Source organism: Oncorhynchus keta, chromosome 29, assembly GCF_023373465.1.
Source record: "Oncorhynchus keta strain PuntledgeMale-10-30-2019 chromosome 29, Oket_V2, whole genome shotgun sequence".
Lineage (NCBI taxonomy): Eukaryota > Metazoa > Chordata > Actinopteri > Salmoniformes > Salmonidae > Oncorhynchus > Oncorhynchus keta.
In genome coordinates, this window is record NC_068449.1 from 18,785,246 (window position 1) to 18,799,088 (window position 13,843).

Genomic DNA, 13,843 nt, shown 5'->3' on the forward strand with positions numbered 1-13,843 from the left:
CCCAAAGATCAAAATAAGACCTGCAACATTGCTGATTCTGAGTGGAGCTGTACACTGGGAACACAGCAAGGTTGTTTGCAACCGGCCCGAGGAGGGGAGAGGTGGGGGTAGCTGGGGGTGTTTGGAGCAGAGCTGCCAGAACCGCATGAAGTGGGACCACCCAGGATGGCGTCAGGACGTTGGCGCGAGCTGGGGAGGGCGGCCGGCCGGCAGCCAACCCGTGTCCAGGCTGAGGCAGCGCTCTGAGGCTGTGCCAGAGTGGATGAACTGCTCAGCTGAACCCACAAAGGCCACTTCAGCCTCCAGCTCTCCACAGCACAGCATCCATAGCACAACACAGCAGCCACCAGTGATCCAGCCCCCGGCCTTCTACAGCAGCAAGAAAACAGGAGCTGGGGTGAGTCCGGGGTGGGTATAGGGAGGGGACAGTGGTGGAATAAGGGAGGGGGTGTTTCTGTTGAAGGTGTGGGGTATTTTTAGAATTCAGTTTCCTCAGATACAGACCTCCCTTTAAAAAAAAAAACGAAGACATTGACGGTGAGATTTACCAGAGAATGCATAAACAGACCCGTCAGTGTAAAAATCTTCTTTGGTCAAAACAAAACATACAGTGAGTCACTTTGAACGTTACAAGATGGGCACAAAGAGACACCACTGTCCTTTAATTCAGGATGTGATTGTTTTTGTTCCTCTCTGGTACAGTTAGGTCTCTCTGTTCTGTAGCTAGAATAACCATGCAGTCATAGTAACGGGCTCAGTGTTAAACACTTTCTCCTTCTGTTCTCTCCCAGTGACCATGTCAACATTAAAACTGCATAACAAAGAATTTGCCCAGTGTTTATGTCCTCCAATGGGGCCAGTCATTTCATCCCAGCACTTATGCCTTATAAACTCAGTGACAAATTACATTAAGCTTCATCTTCTCTCAGCAGTTCAGACCTTTCTGGTAAAGTATCGTTTATCACCCTGTAATCCACTCTGCTAGGTTAATCCACTTTTCTAGGTTAATCCACTTTGCTAGGTATAGTGGGAGGGTGGCTGGAGAGTGTTGAGCTGAATGAAGGAATGAATATGAGGAGGAATGATGAAGCAGAGAGATGTAGTAAAATAATGCTTGGATTTGGAGTGTTAACATTTAATATTTATTTGTCTAATTATAGTGATGGCAATGTTTAGTCTGACCTAAAACTGGATGTTTATCTGAGCACACAGAGAACTACACACACTGTCTTTCTTCCTTTTTCTTTCTCTTTCACTCTTCCTGTCTCACACTCCCCATCTCCTCCCATGAGAGAGCTACTGTGCAGCAGTTTCGGGCTTGATTCGATTTCTGCTCTATAAAACATTCTCTAACACAGAAAAATATTTGCTGTCAAGGATTATCAGATTATGTCCTGTGCAGTAGAAGAGTGGAGAGGGCTGCAATTCTGACCATGCTTCCCTAAAGAACTAATACAGAACATAGTGACCAGAGACTTTAAACCATGCTTCCTGAAAGAACTAATACAGAACATAGTGACCAGAGACTTTAAACCATGCTTCCCGAAATAACTAATACAGAACATAGTGACCAGAGACTTTAAACCATGCTTCCCTAAAGAACTAATACAGAACATAGTGAACAGGGACTTTAAACCATGCTTCTCTACTAAAGAACTAATACAGAACATAGTGACCAAAGACTTTAAACCATGCTTCCCAAAAGAACTAATACAGAACATAGTGACCAGAGACTTTAAACCATGCTTCCCTAAAGAACTAATACAGAACATAGTGACCAGAGACTTTAACCCATGCTTCCCTAAATAACTAATACAGAACATAGTGACCAGAGACTTTAAACCATGCTTCCCTAAATAACTAATACAGAACATAGTGACCAAGACTTTAAACCATGCTAAAGAACTAATACAGAACATAGTGACCAGAGACTTTAACCATTCTTCCCATAGTGACCAGAGACTTTAAACCATGCTTCCTGAAAGAACTAATACATAACATAGTGACCAGAGACTTTAAACCATGCTTCCTGAAAGAACTAATACAGAACATAGTGACCAGAGACTTTAAACCAGACTAATTAGTAAGACTTTAAACCATGCTTCCCTAAAGAACTAATACAGAACATAGTGACCAGAGACTTTAAACCATTCTTCCCTAAAGAACTAAGAAAGAACATAGTGACCAGAGACTTTAAACCATGCTTCCTGAAAGAACTAATACAGAACATAGTGACCAGAGACTTTAAACCATGCTTCCCTCCAGAACATAGTGACCAAACTTTAAAACTATAACTAACACAGAACATAGTGATTCTTCCCAGAACTAATACAGAACTTTAAACCATGCTTCCCTAAAGAACTAATACAGAACATAGTGACTTTAAACCATGCTTCCCAAAAGAACTTAGTGACCAGAGACTTTAAACCATCCCTAAAGAACTTACAGAACATAGTGAAGAACTTTAACCCATGCTTCCCTAAATAACTAATACAGAACATAGTGACCAGAGACTTTAAACCATGCTTCCCTAAATAACTAATACAGAACATAGTGACCAGAGACTTTAAACCATGCTTCCCTAAAGAACTAATACAGAACATAGTGACCAGAGACTTTAAACCATTCTTCCCTAAAGAACTAAGAAAGAACATAGTGACCAGAGACTTTAAACCATGCTTCCTGAAAGAACTAATACATAACATAGTGACCAGAGACTTTAAACCATGCTTCCTGAAAGAACTAATACAGAACATAGTGACCAGAGACTTTAAACCATGCTTCCCTAAATAACTAATACAGAACATAGTGACCAGAGACTTTAAACCATGCTTCCCTAAAGAACTAATACAGAACATAGTGACCAGAGACTTTAAACCATTCTTCCCTAAAGAACTAAGAAAGAACATAGTGACCAGAGACTTTAAACCATGCTTCCTGAAAGAACTAATACAGAACATAGTGACCAGAGACTTTAAACCATGCTTCCCGAAATAACTAACACAGAACATAGTGACCAGAAACATTAAACCATGCTTCTCTAAATAACTAATACAGAACATACTTCCATTACAATATCAACTACAGCACCTAAAATCTAAAATAAAAAACACAGCCAGTGATTCCCATACACATGCACAGTGTGCAGTTCCATAAAATAAAGTGAACATTTATCGGCCAGCTATAGTGCACACTTTATTGTACTTTAGCCATGCAGCTGTAGTTTGTTTAGTTTTTTGTTGACTTTAAGTTTATTTACAGTGGAGTACATCCTGTTATCTCTGAGAGGTGGTGCTCCTTTTGCTGCACTGCATCTATCCAGGGTTGGGTAGGTTACTTTCTATATGTAATCCATTGCAGTTACTAGTTACCTGTCATAAAATTCTAATCAGTAACGTAATTTACAGATTACCCAAATGTACTGCTTTTGGATTACTTTCCCCTTAAGAGCCATTAGAAGAAGACAAAAAGGATCCATCAGACTTGCTCAACTGGAACAAGCTTAAACGTGCACCTTTTTTCAATGCTGAATAGAATGTCATTGAGAAAACAATAAGGTGTCAAAATGTATTTTTTCGCAGACATCCTTTCTCAATTTAAAAGTAATCCAATTGCGATCTAGTCTTATCGCTGCAACTCCCCAACGAGCTCGGGAGAGGTGAAGGTCGAGTTATACATCCTCTGAAACATGACCCGCCAAGCCGCACTTCTTAACACCTGCTCGCTTAACCAGCCACAAAAATGTGTTGTAGGAAACACTGTTCAACTGACGACCGAAGTTAGCTTGCAGGCACCTGATCCACCAAAAGGAGTCCCTAGAGTGCAATGAGCCAAGTAAAGCACCACCGGCCAAACCCTCCCCTAACCTGGGCCAATTGTTCGCCAACCTATGGGACTCCCAGTTACAGCCAGTTGTGACACAGCCTGGGATTGAACCCGGATCTGTAGTGATGCCTCAAGCACTACGATGCAATGCCTTAGACCGCTGCACCACTCAGGAGTCTATAAACCTAGTTTTTCAAAAGTATATGTAACTTGATTACAATATTTTTGCTGGTAACATAACATTTAAAAATGCATCTATCCATTGCCTTTTAGAACATTAGCATGCATTAGCATCGAACAGCCCCCGTGATATGCAACTTTTCAGGAAAGCTAGAAACCAATATACACAGGCAGTTAGAAAAGCCAAGGCTAGCTTTTTCAAGCAGAAATTTGCTTCCTGCAACACAAACTCAAAAAAGTTCTGGGACACTGTAAAGTCCATGGAGAATAAGAACACCTCATCCCAGCTGCCCACTGCACTAAGGATAGGAAACTCTGTCACCACCGATAAATCCACTATACCCCTACCCCGGTCAACAGCACTACCCCCCACAGCAACTCGCCCAAGCCTTCCCCATTTCTCCTTCTCCCAAATCCAGTCCGCTGATGTTCTGAAAGAGCTGCAAAATCTGGACCCCTACAAATCAGCCGGGCTAGACAATCTGGACCCTTTCTTTCTAAAATGATCTGCCGAAATTGTTGCAACCCCTATTACTAGCCTGTTCAACCTCTCTTTTGTGTCGTCTGAGATTCCCAAAGATTGGAAAGCTGCCACGGTCATCCCCCTCTTCACAGGGGTGGGATACTCTCGACCCAAACTGCTACAGACCTATATCTATCCTACTCTGCCTTTCCAAGGTCTTCGAAAGCCAAGTCAACAAACAGATTACTGACCATTTCGAATCCCACCGCACCTTCTCCGCTATGCAATCTGGTTTCAGAGCTGGTCATGGGTGCACCTCAGCCACACTCAAAGTCCTAAACGATATCTTAACCACCATCGATAAGAAACAATACTGTGCAGCCGTATTCATTGACCTGGCCAAGGCTTTCGACTCTGTCAATCCCCACATCCTCATCGGCAGACTCGATAGCCTTGGTTTCTCAAATGATTGCCTCGCCTGGTTCACCAACTACTTATCTGATAGAGTTCAGTGTGTCAAATCGGAGGGCCTGTTGTCCGGGCCTCTGGCAGTCTCTATGGGGTGCCACAGGGTTCAATTCTTGGGCTGGCTCTCTTCTCTGTATACATCAATGATGTCGCTCTTGCTGCTGGTGAGTCTCTGATCCACCTCTACGCAGACGACATCATTCTGTATACTTCTGGCCCTTCTTTGGACACTGTGTTAACAACCCTCCAGACGAGCTTCAATGCCATACAACTCTCCTTCCGTGGCCTCCGTGGCCTCCAACTGGTCCTTCTGTAGCTCAGTTGGTAGAGCATGGCGCTTGTAATGCCAGGGTAGTGGGTTCAATTCCCGGGACCACCCATACGTAGAATGTATGCACACATGACTGTAAGTCGCTTTGGATAAAAGCGTCCACTAAATGGCATATATTATTATTATTATTATTATTAAATACAAGTAAAACTAAATGCATGCTCTTCAACTGATGCTCTTACCACTGTCTCTCGCTGCCTGCACCTGCCCGCCCGTCCAGCATCACTACTCTGGACGGTTCTGACTTAGAATATATATATAATAACTACAAATACCTAGGTGTCTGGTTAGACTGTAAACTCTCCTTTCAGACTCACATCAAACATCTTCAATCCAAAGTTAAATCCAGAATTGGCTTCCTATTTCGCAACAAAGCATCCTTCACTCATGCTGCCAAACATACCCTCGTAAAACGGACCATCCTACCGATCCTTGACTTCGGCGATGTCATTTACAAAATAGCCTCCAATACCCTACTCAATAAATTGGATGCAGTCTATCACAGTGCCATCCGTTTTGTCACCAAAGCCCCATATACTACCCACCACTGCTACCTGTACGCTCTCGTTTGCTGGCCCTTGCTTCATACTCGTCGCCAAACCCACTGGCTCCAGGTCATCTACAAGACCCTGCTAGGTAAAGTCCCCCCTTATCGCAGCTCACTGGTCACCATAGCAGCACCCACCTGTAGCACACGCTCCAGCAGGTATATCTCTCTGGTCACCCCCAAAACCAATTCCTCCTTTGGCCGCTTCTCCTTCCAGTTTTCTGCTGCCAATGACTGGAACAAACTACAAAATCTCTGAAACTGGAAACACTTATCTCCCTCACTATATTTAAGCACCAGCTGTCAGAGCAGCTCACAGATTACTACACCTGTACATATCCCATCTATAATTTAGCCCAAACAACTACCTCTTCCCCTACTGTATTTATTTATTTATTTTGCTCCTTTGCACCCCATTATTTCTATCTCTACTTTGCACATTATTCCACTGCAAATCTACCATTCCAGTGTTTTACTTGCTATATTGTATTTACTTCGCCACCATGGCCTTTTTTGCCTTTACCTCCCTTATCTCACCTCATTTGCTCACATTGTATATAGACTTATTTTTCTACTGTATTATTGACTGTATGTTTGTTTTACTCCATGTATAACTCTGTGTCGTTGTATCTGTCGAACTGATTTGCTTTATCTTGGCCAGGTCGTAATTGTAAATGAGAACTTGTTCTCAACTTGCCTACCTGGTTAAATAAAGGTTAAATAAATCAAATAAAAAGAACAATGGGACTCCCGGTCACACCCGGTTGTGACACAGCCGGGGATTGAACATAGGTCTGTAGTGATGCCTCAAGCACAGTGATGCAGAGCTTTAGACCGTTGCACCACTCAGGAGTCCAGTAACCTAGTTTTTAAAAAGTATATGTAACTTGATTACAATTGTTTTATCTGGTAACACAACTTATTACAGTTTTTAAAAAAATTAATCAGATTACACGTAACTGCATCTATCCATTGCCTTTTAGAACAACAGTAAAACACAAACTGTAAAATATTTTTTTCTGATTTGGCCCAGCCTGTACCCATTTGAGTGCACTTCTGAGATGGAGGCAGCTGGTTCCTTTCTCATTCATCTTGTTTGAGTTGAGCAGAGTGCCAGGCTGGGCATAGCAGGATAGAGTAGAGTTAGGCAGGTGTTTGAGTGATCTCCTCAGCCTATTTTCGCAGCCCGTTCATCATTGTCATGGCCTGGCCCACCCGTGGCCTCCCCCCTGCCTCCAGTCTCCTACAGCCAACAGGCATAAGGAGGAACAGACCCACTCTACTCTGTATTCACACATACTGTCTCTGATTCATACCACTGTCTCTCCCTACAATACCTCTGGTTCATACCACTGTCTCTCCCTAGAATGCCTCTGGTTCATACCATAGTCTTTCCCTAGAATACCTTTGGTTCATACCACTGTCCCTCCCTAGAATACCTTTTGTTCATACCAGTGTCTCTCCCTACAATACCTCTGGTTCATATCGCAGTCTTTCCCTAGAATGCCTCTGGTTCATACTACTGTCTCTCCCTAGAATGCCTCTGGTTCATACTACTGTCTCTCCCTAGAATACCTCTGGTTCATACTACTGTCTCTCCCTAGAATACCTCTGGTTCATACCATAGTCTCTCCCTAGAATACTGCTGGTTCATACCACTGTCTCTCCCTAGAATACCTCTGGTTCATATCGCAGTCTTTCCCTCAAATACATTTGGTTCATACCACTGTCCCTCCCTAGAATACTGCTGGTTCATACCACTGTCTCTCCCTAGAATACTACTGGTTCATACCACTGTCTCTCCCTAGAATACCTCTGGTTCATACCACTGTCCCTCCCTAGAATACTGCTGGTTCATACCACTGTCTCTCCCTAGAATACCTCTGGTTCATACCACTGTCTCTCCCTAGAATACTGCTGGTTCATACCACTGTCTCTCCCTAGAATACCTCTGGTTCATACCACTGTCTCTCCCTAGAATACCTCTGGTTCATATCATTGTCTCTCCCTAGAATACCTCTGGTTCATACCATAGTCTCTCCCTAGAATACTACTGGTTCATACCACTGTCTCTCCCTAGAATACCTCTGGTTCATACCACTGTCTCTCCCTAGAATACCTCTGGTTCATATCATTGTCTCTCCCTAGAATACTGCTGGTTCATACCACTGTCTCTCCCTAGAATACCCCTGGTTCATACCACTGTCTCTCGCTAGAATACCTCTGGTTCATACCATAGTCTCTCCCTAGAATACCTCTGGTTCATACCACTGTCTCTCCCTAGAATACCTCTGGTTCATATCATTGTCTCTCCCTAGAATACTGCTGGTTCATACCACTGTCTCTCCCTAGAATACCCCTGGTTCATACCACTGTCTCTCCCTAGAATACCCCTGGTTCATACCACGCTCTCCCTAGAATACCTCTGTTTCATACCACTCTCTTCCTAGAATACCTCTGCATCACAACCCTCTCACATACATTGCCATACTCTCTCTTTCATTTGTTCTTACACCACCTCATTCCCCCTGTCAGATACATAGCCTCTCTGACGCCTCCTCTCTCTCCCCCTCAGATACAGTACATTTGCAATTAATTTATTTTGCTTTTGTTTCCTCTCACTGTGCCTCTCTCCCCTTCCCCTTGATCCGGCTCGGAGGGGTCTGGAACTAATTTTGACGAGTTAGCTGTAGCGTGCAGCTGCCTATTGGGGACATTTTTCACTCTCTGACCTTTTATCACAAGCAAAATGCCATAATAGGCTATGAACAAGAAGAGGGAGAGAAAAAATCACTCCATGTAAGATTGCAAAAGGATGTTTGCTAAACAGTAAAGCTTTTAACTTGTGCAATTGTAAACACAGCAGCTGCTGCTAACAGGAAGCATTACAAAGTGTTTTTCCAAATGAATGACGGAGTAATTGGTTTAATGAGAGAGTCTTTCTGTGAAAATGCTGTCTGAAGAAAAGACTGCAAGCAATATATAGTACTGTATCTCTCTTGGATTTTCCTGAATCAGCTAAATGGTCCATTATGTTCTGATGAGGGCTGAATCCTAGCTTGAGATAGTTGCACCTCATTTAGACATTAACATAATGTAACGATCGTTGTGGGAAGGATGGCCGGACCAAGATGCAGCGTGGGGTAGGTTAATCACTTTTTATTTATGATACAAAACAAGAAAGAGTAACAAAACGAAACTTACAGCTTTGTAGGGCTAAAAAGCAACCATACCAAATCAAGATCCCACAAACAACAGGTGGGAAAAAGGCTGCCTAAATATGATCCCCAATCAGAGACAACGATAGACAGCTGCCTCTGATTGAGAACCATACCAGGCCAACATAGAAAAGAAAAAACTAGACTACCCACCCTAGTCACACACTGACCTAACCAAAATAGAGAAATAAAAGGTTCTCTAAGGTCAGGGCGTGACACATAAATCATGCATCAATGGGAGATTTGGATTGAAATGTAAGTTATGTGCACATACAGGGCCTTCAGAAAGTATTCACACCACTTGACTTTTTCCACATTTTGTTGTTTTAAAAATTGGGATTGAAATTGATTTTATTGTCTTTTTTTTCAATGATCTACACCAAATACTCTTTAATATCAAAGTGGAAGAGACATTTTTTTAAGTTAATGAAAGTCAAAACACTAATACTGTATATCTTGATTGGATAGTATTCACACATGGTTGTTAGAATCACCTAGGGCAGTGACTACAGCTGTCAGTCTTTCTGGGTAAGTCCCGAGCTTTTCACTCCTGGTTTGTACAATAGTTGCTCAGTAGTATTCAATAATCAAGACCCCTTGACTTTTTCCACATTTTGTTACGTTACAGCCTTATTCTAAAATGTATATGTTATGTAACATTTACATAAGTATTCAGACCCTTTACTCAGTACTTGTTTGAAGCACCTTTGGCAGCGATTACAGCATCGAGTCTTCTTGGGTATGACACTACAAGCTTGGCACACCTGGGAGTTTCTCCCATTCTTCTCTGCAGATCCTCTCAAGCTCTGTCAGTTTGGATGGGGAGCGTTGCTGCACAGCTATTTTGAGGTCTTTCCAGATATGTTTGATTGGGTTCAAGTCTGGGCTCTGGCTGGGCCACTCAAGGACATTCAGAGACTTTTCCAGAAGCCATTCTTGCATTGTCTTGGCTGTGTGCTAAGGGTCATTGTCCTGTTGGAAGGTGAACTTTTGTCCCAGTCTGAGGTCTTAAGCTCTGGTTTTCATCAAGGATCTCTCTGTACTTTGATCTGTTAATCTTTTCCTCGATCCTGACTAGTCTCCTAGTCCCTGACGATGAAAAACATCCCCACAGCATGATGCTGCCACCACCATGCTCGCCGTAGGGATGGTGCCAGGTTTCCTCCAGATGTTACGCTTGGCATTCAGGCCAAAGAGTTCAATGTTGGTTTCATCAGTCCAGAGAATCTTGTTTCTCATGGTCTGAGAGTCTTTAGGTGCCTTTTGGCAAATTCCAAGTGGGCTGTCATGTGCCTTTTACTGCGTAATGGATTCCGTTTCACCACTCTGCCGTAAAGGCCTGGTTGGTGGTGCTGCAGAGATGGTTGTCCTTCTGGAAGGTTTTCCCATCTCTACAGAGGAACTGACCATCGGGTTCTTGGTCACCTCCCTGACCAATGTCCTTCTCCCCGACTACTCAGTTTAGTCGGGTGGCCAGCTCTAGGAAGAGTCTTGGTGGTTCCAAACTTTTTCCATTTAAGAATGATGGAGGCCACTGTGTTCTTGGGGACCTTCAATGCTGCAGACATTTTTTGGTACCCTTCCCCAGATCTGTGTTTCGACACAATCCTGTCTCGGAGCTGTACGGACAATTCCTTCCACCACATGACTTGGTTTTTGCTCTGACATGCACTGTCAACTGTGGGACCTTATACAGAATGGTGTGTGCCTTACTAAAACATGTCTAAACAATTGAATTTACCACAGATGGACTCCAATCAAGTTGTGGAAATAGCTCAAGGATGATCTGACCTGAGCACTTGAGTCTCATGGCAAAGGGTCTGAATACTTACGTATGTAAATAATTTTTATACATTTGCTAATATTTCTAAAAACCTGTTTTCACTTAGTCATTATTGGGTATTGGGTAGATTGCTAAGGAATTTTTATTGATTTATTACATTTTAGAATAAGATTGTAACATAACAAAATGTGGAAAAAGTCAAGAGGTCTGAATTACCTTCCAAATGCACTGTATATTTGGCCTTGAGTTTTAGGTTATTGTCCTGCTGAAAGGTGACTTTGTCTCCCTGTATCTGTTGGAAAGCAGACTAAACCAAGTTTTTCGCTATGATTTTGTCATTGCTTAGCTCTATTCCATTTTAAAATCAACATTTGTGTCAGTGTGTAGTCCCTGAACAGTTTGTTACAGTACGTTCTCCGGCAACTGAGTTAGGAAGGACCCCTGTATCTTTATAGTGACTGGGTGTATTCATACACCATCCAAAGCGTAATTAATAACTTCATCACGCTCAAAGGGATATTCAGTGTCTGGTTTGTTTTCTTACCCATTTACAGATAGGTGTCCTTCTTTGTGAGTCATTGAAAAACCTCCCTGGTCTCTGTGGTTGAATTTGTGCTTGCAATTCACTACTAGACTTATAAACAAAGACCCTGTATAACGTGTTCACACAACAGGCAGAGAGAGATGAAGAACTCAGGGTTAAAACTGTCAAGGTGTGAGATCTGAGGTCTATTACACAGGTCACCACCCTGACACCTCTCCACACTGACACCTCTCCACTCTGACACCTCTCCACCCTGACACCTCTCCACCCTGTTCCCAAGAACAACTCACTGTCAGCTAGCCTAGACTATACCTCTCTCAGCTCTGCATGGGGAAATCACAGGGTGAGTTCTCACCCCAAAAAAGCTTGCATCATACATTCATCATCTGTCTCTGTTGTTGCACTCGTCTTAATTTGTGTTGATGTATGTTTGTGTCCATTTTAGATAATAATTGTGTCTGTTGTTAGTTTAGCATGTATCTCCCTTCTGTTCTTTCTTAGTTATTAGTTCTCACACCTTGGGTTCAATTCAATCAATTCAAAGGGAAATCGCATGGTTTTGATCAGTGTAAAAAAATTCAAAAGGGCGGGTAGACTGCTTTCAAAGGAGGATTTTTCCGTTTTCAAAACGAGGCGTGTGTACATTGGACAGTAGCTACAGTATGTCAACAAAGACCCTGTATAAACATTTCTGAGGCAGCTTTGACTTAACCCAGCCCATTGTTTGGTCTGAACTGTTTCATTCTGTTATCACGTCTCTGTTGGTTCCTCTAGTTCCGCAGCTCTGGATTGTGTGTTTTGTGAGTCTCAGCTCAGATCGAGTTAGTGTTGAGTGTCAGGGCAGGGCAACCCTCTGTGTAGTGTTTGCCCTGAAGATGTGTGTTTAATGTGAGTTCAGAGAAGCACCTTACTGTAGGTAATCTATCAAACCAAGTGAAAGCCTTAATTAACTGTCTGAGAGACTTCCAGACACATACAGTTCAGGTTTCACACGTTCCCCGGCTTTTCTATATGCTGTTATTGGCTCCCCTTCAGAATACAGAACACGCTGAATACAGGATATCGAACGGGACACTGAACAAAAACCGTAAGGCAAGGAGAAAAATAAAGGGTTTGTGGGAGCAGGTGAATGAGGAAACTCTCCGCTGATAGTGTGGCTTCTCTCTGTCTTAAAGGGAGTAATGTAACCACTGGTCAAATGCAGTTCATAGGCTATCGCCACAGTTTTAGTTCATTTATTGTGTGTGTGTCCTATCTCTGGATCTGCCACAGCCCAGTGGTAGCCTTGTGGTTTCTAGGGGGAGTCTAGTCTCCAGAGGCACACTGAGCTAATTGCCCTCCCCCTCTTCCCCCACAAAACACACACACATCACCCCACTCAAACTCTGCTTCTGTAGCCCCAGCCCCTGGTTCTGGGTGGGAGGAGGAGGGCTGGATTAATGATAATTGCGGTGTGTGGGAGTCTGGAGAGAGGCCAGGATTAGAGAGGGATTCTCCTTGATCCACAGATATGCTGATGGTAATACTTTCTGCCCATCCCTCCCTCCCTCCTCAATTGCCTCTGCACAAACGCATGGTCACACACACACCACACACATAATGTACAGTACAGACAGACACAGAGACACACACACAGACACACACACATGGTGGACAGAGGGACGTGGTTACAGCAGTATACTGTAAGTACAGGGTCTGTATGTCCGTGCTGAAGTCCAGTATTGGTGATTCATTCCTCCCAGGGCTGTAGACTGAGACTGGCCTTGCATCAGGGACGCTGCTCGGCTGTTTATGTCTGCCCCCGTGTGCGCAGGCCGCCCCTGCAGCTGACGCACCACCACCTCATTGGGGTTAAACCACAATCTGTTTCCCAAACGCTGCTGTTTCCCAAACGCTGCTGTCTCCCAACACTCCCTGTGCTGTGTGGCTCACCTCCCCCTCATTTATTACTATGTAATTACTATGTAGTTATTATATTACCTGGAACTAGATATGGTAATCCTTACGGCAAAGTCTTGTAAATTGTTGGTGTTGTGGCACACCTACTTACTGTTAAGTATTCCAACAATAGAATAACAGTAAATGAACCATCCAACATTATTTCCATGCAATCAACTGGACCTCAAAGAGTGCCATGCAATATCTTCCTGATGGTGTGCTCAGGCCCTTTCCTGTGTAGATAGATCCCTCCACCAATCCTTCCCTTTCTGCCTTGTCAGGCTCCTCCGCCAGTAAACCACCCCTGTGTGTGTGAGAGAGAAGCCGCAGCCTGCCCTCTACCTCTCCCCTTAACAAAATCATGTCAAAAAGCAATTAATATCTTAATACCTCCATCAGCGTGGCTGTGCCCGCCGGCCGCCAGGCCCCACAACTCACCTACTCGTTGTTTTCCAACCCAGGTCTGGACGGTGGTTTCCCTAGTCTAATTTCCCAGTGCCCCGGTGGTCAGCTGTGGTTTTCAGAGGCCCTCCACTCCCCTCCTTT

General features: G+C 43.5%; 1 protein-coding gene across 1 annotated transcript in view; it reads left to right on the forward strand.

The window, feature by feature from the left end:
• The first annotated feature begins 219 nt into the window (after positions 1–219).
• Positions 220–13,843, forward strand: part of LOC118362390 (pre-mRNA-splicing factor syf2) — an 89,839-nt gene continuing 76,215 nt past the window's right edge. The window contains exon 1 of the mRNA XM_035742679.2: positions 220–397. Coding sequence (XP_035598572.1) covers positions 263–397 — 135 coding nt within the window. The 5' untranslated portion in view covers positions 220–262. The remainder of the gene's footprint in view (positions 398–13,843) is intronic.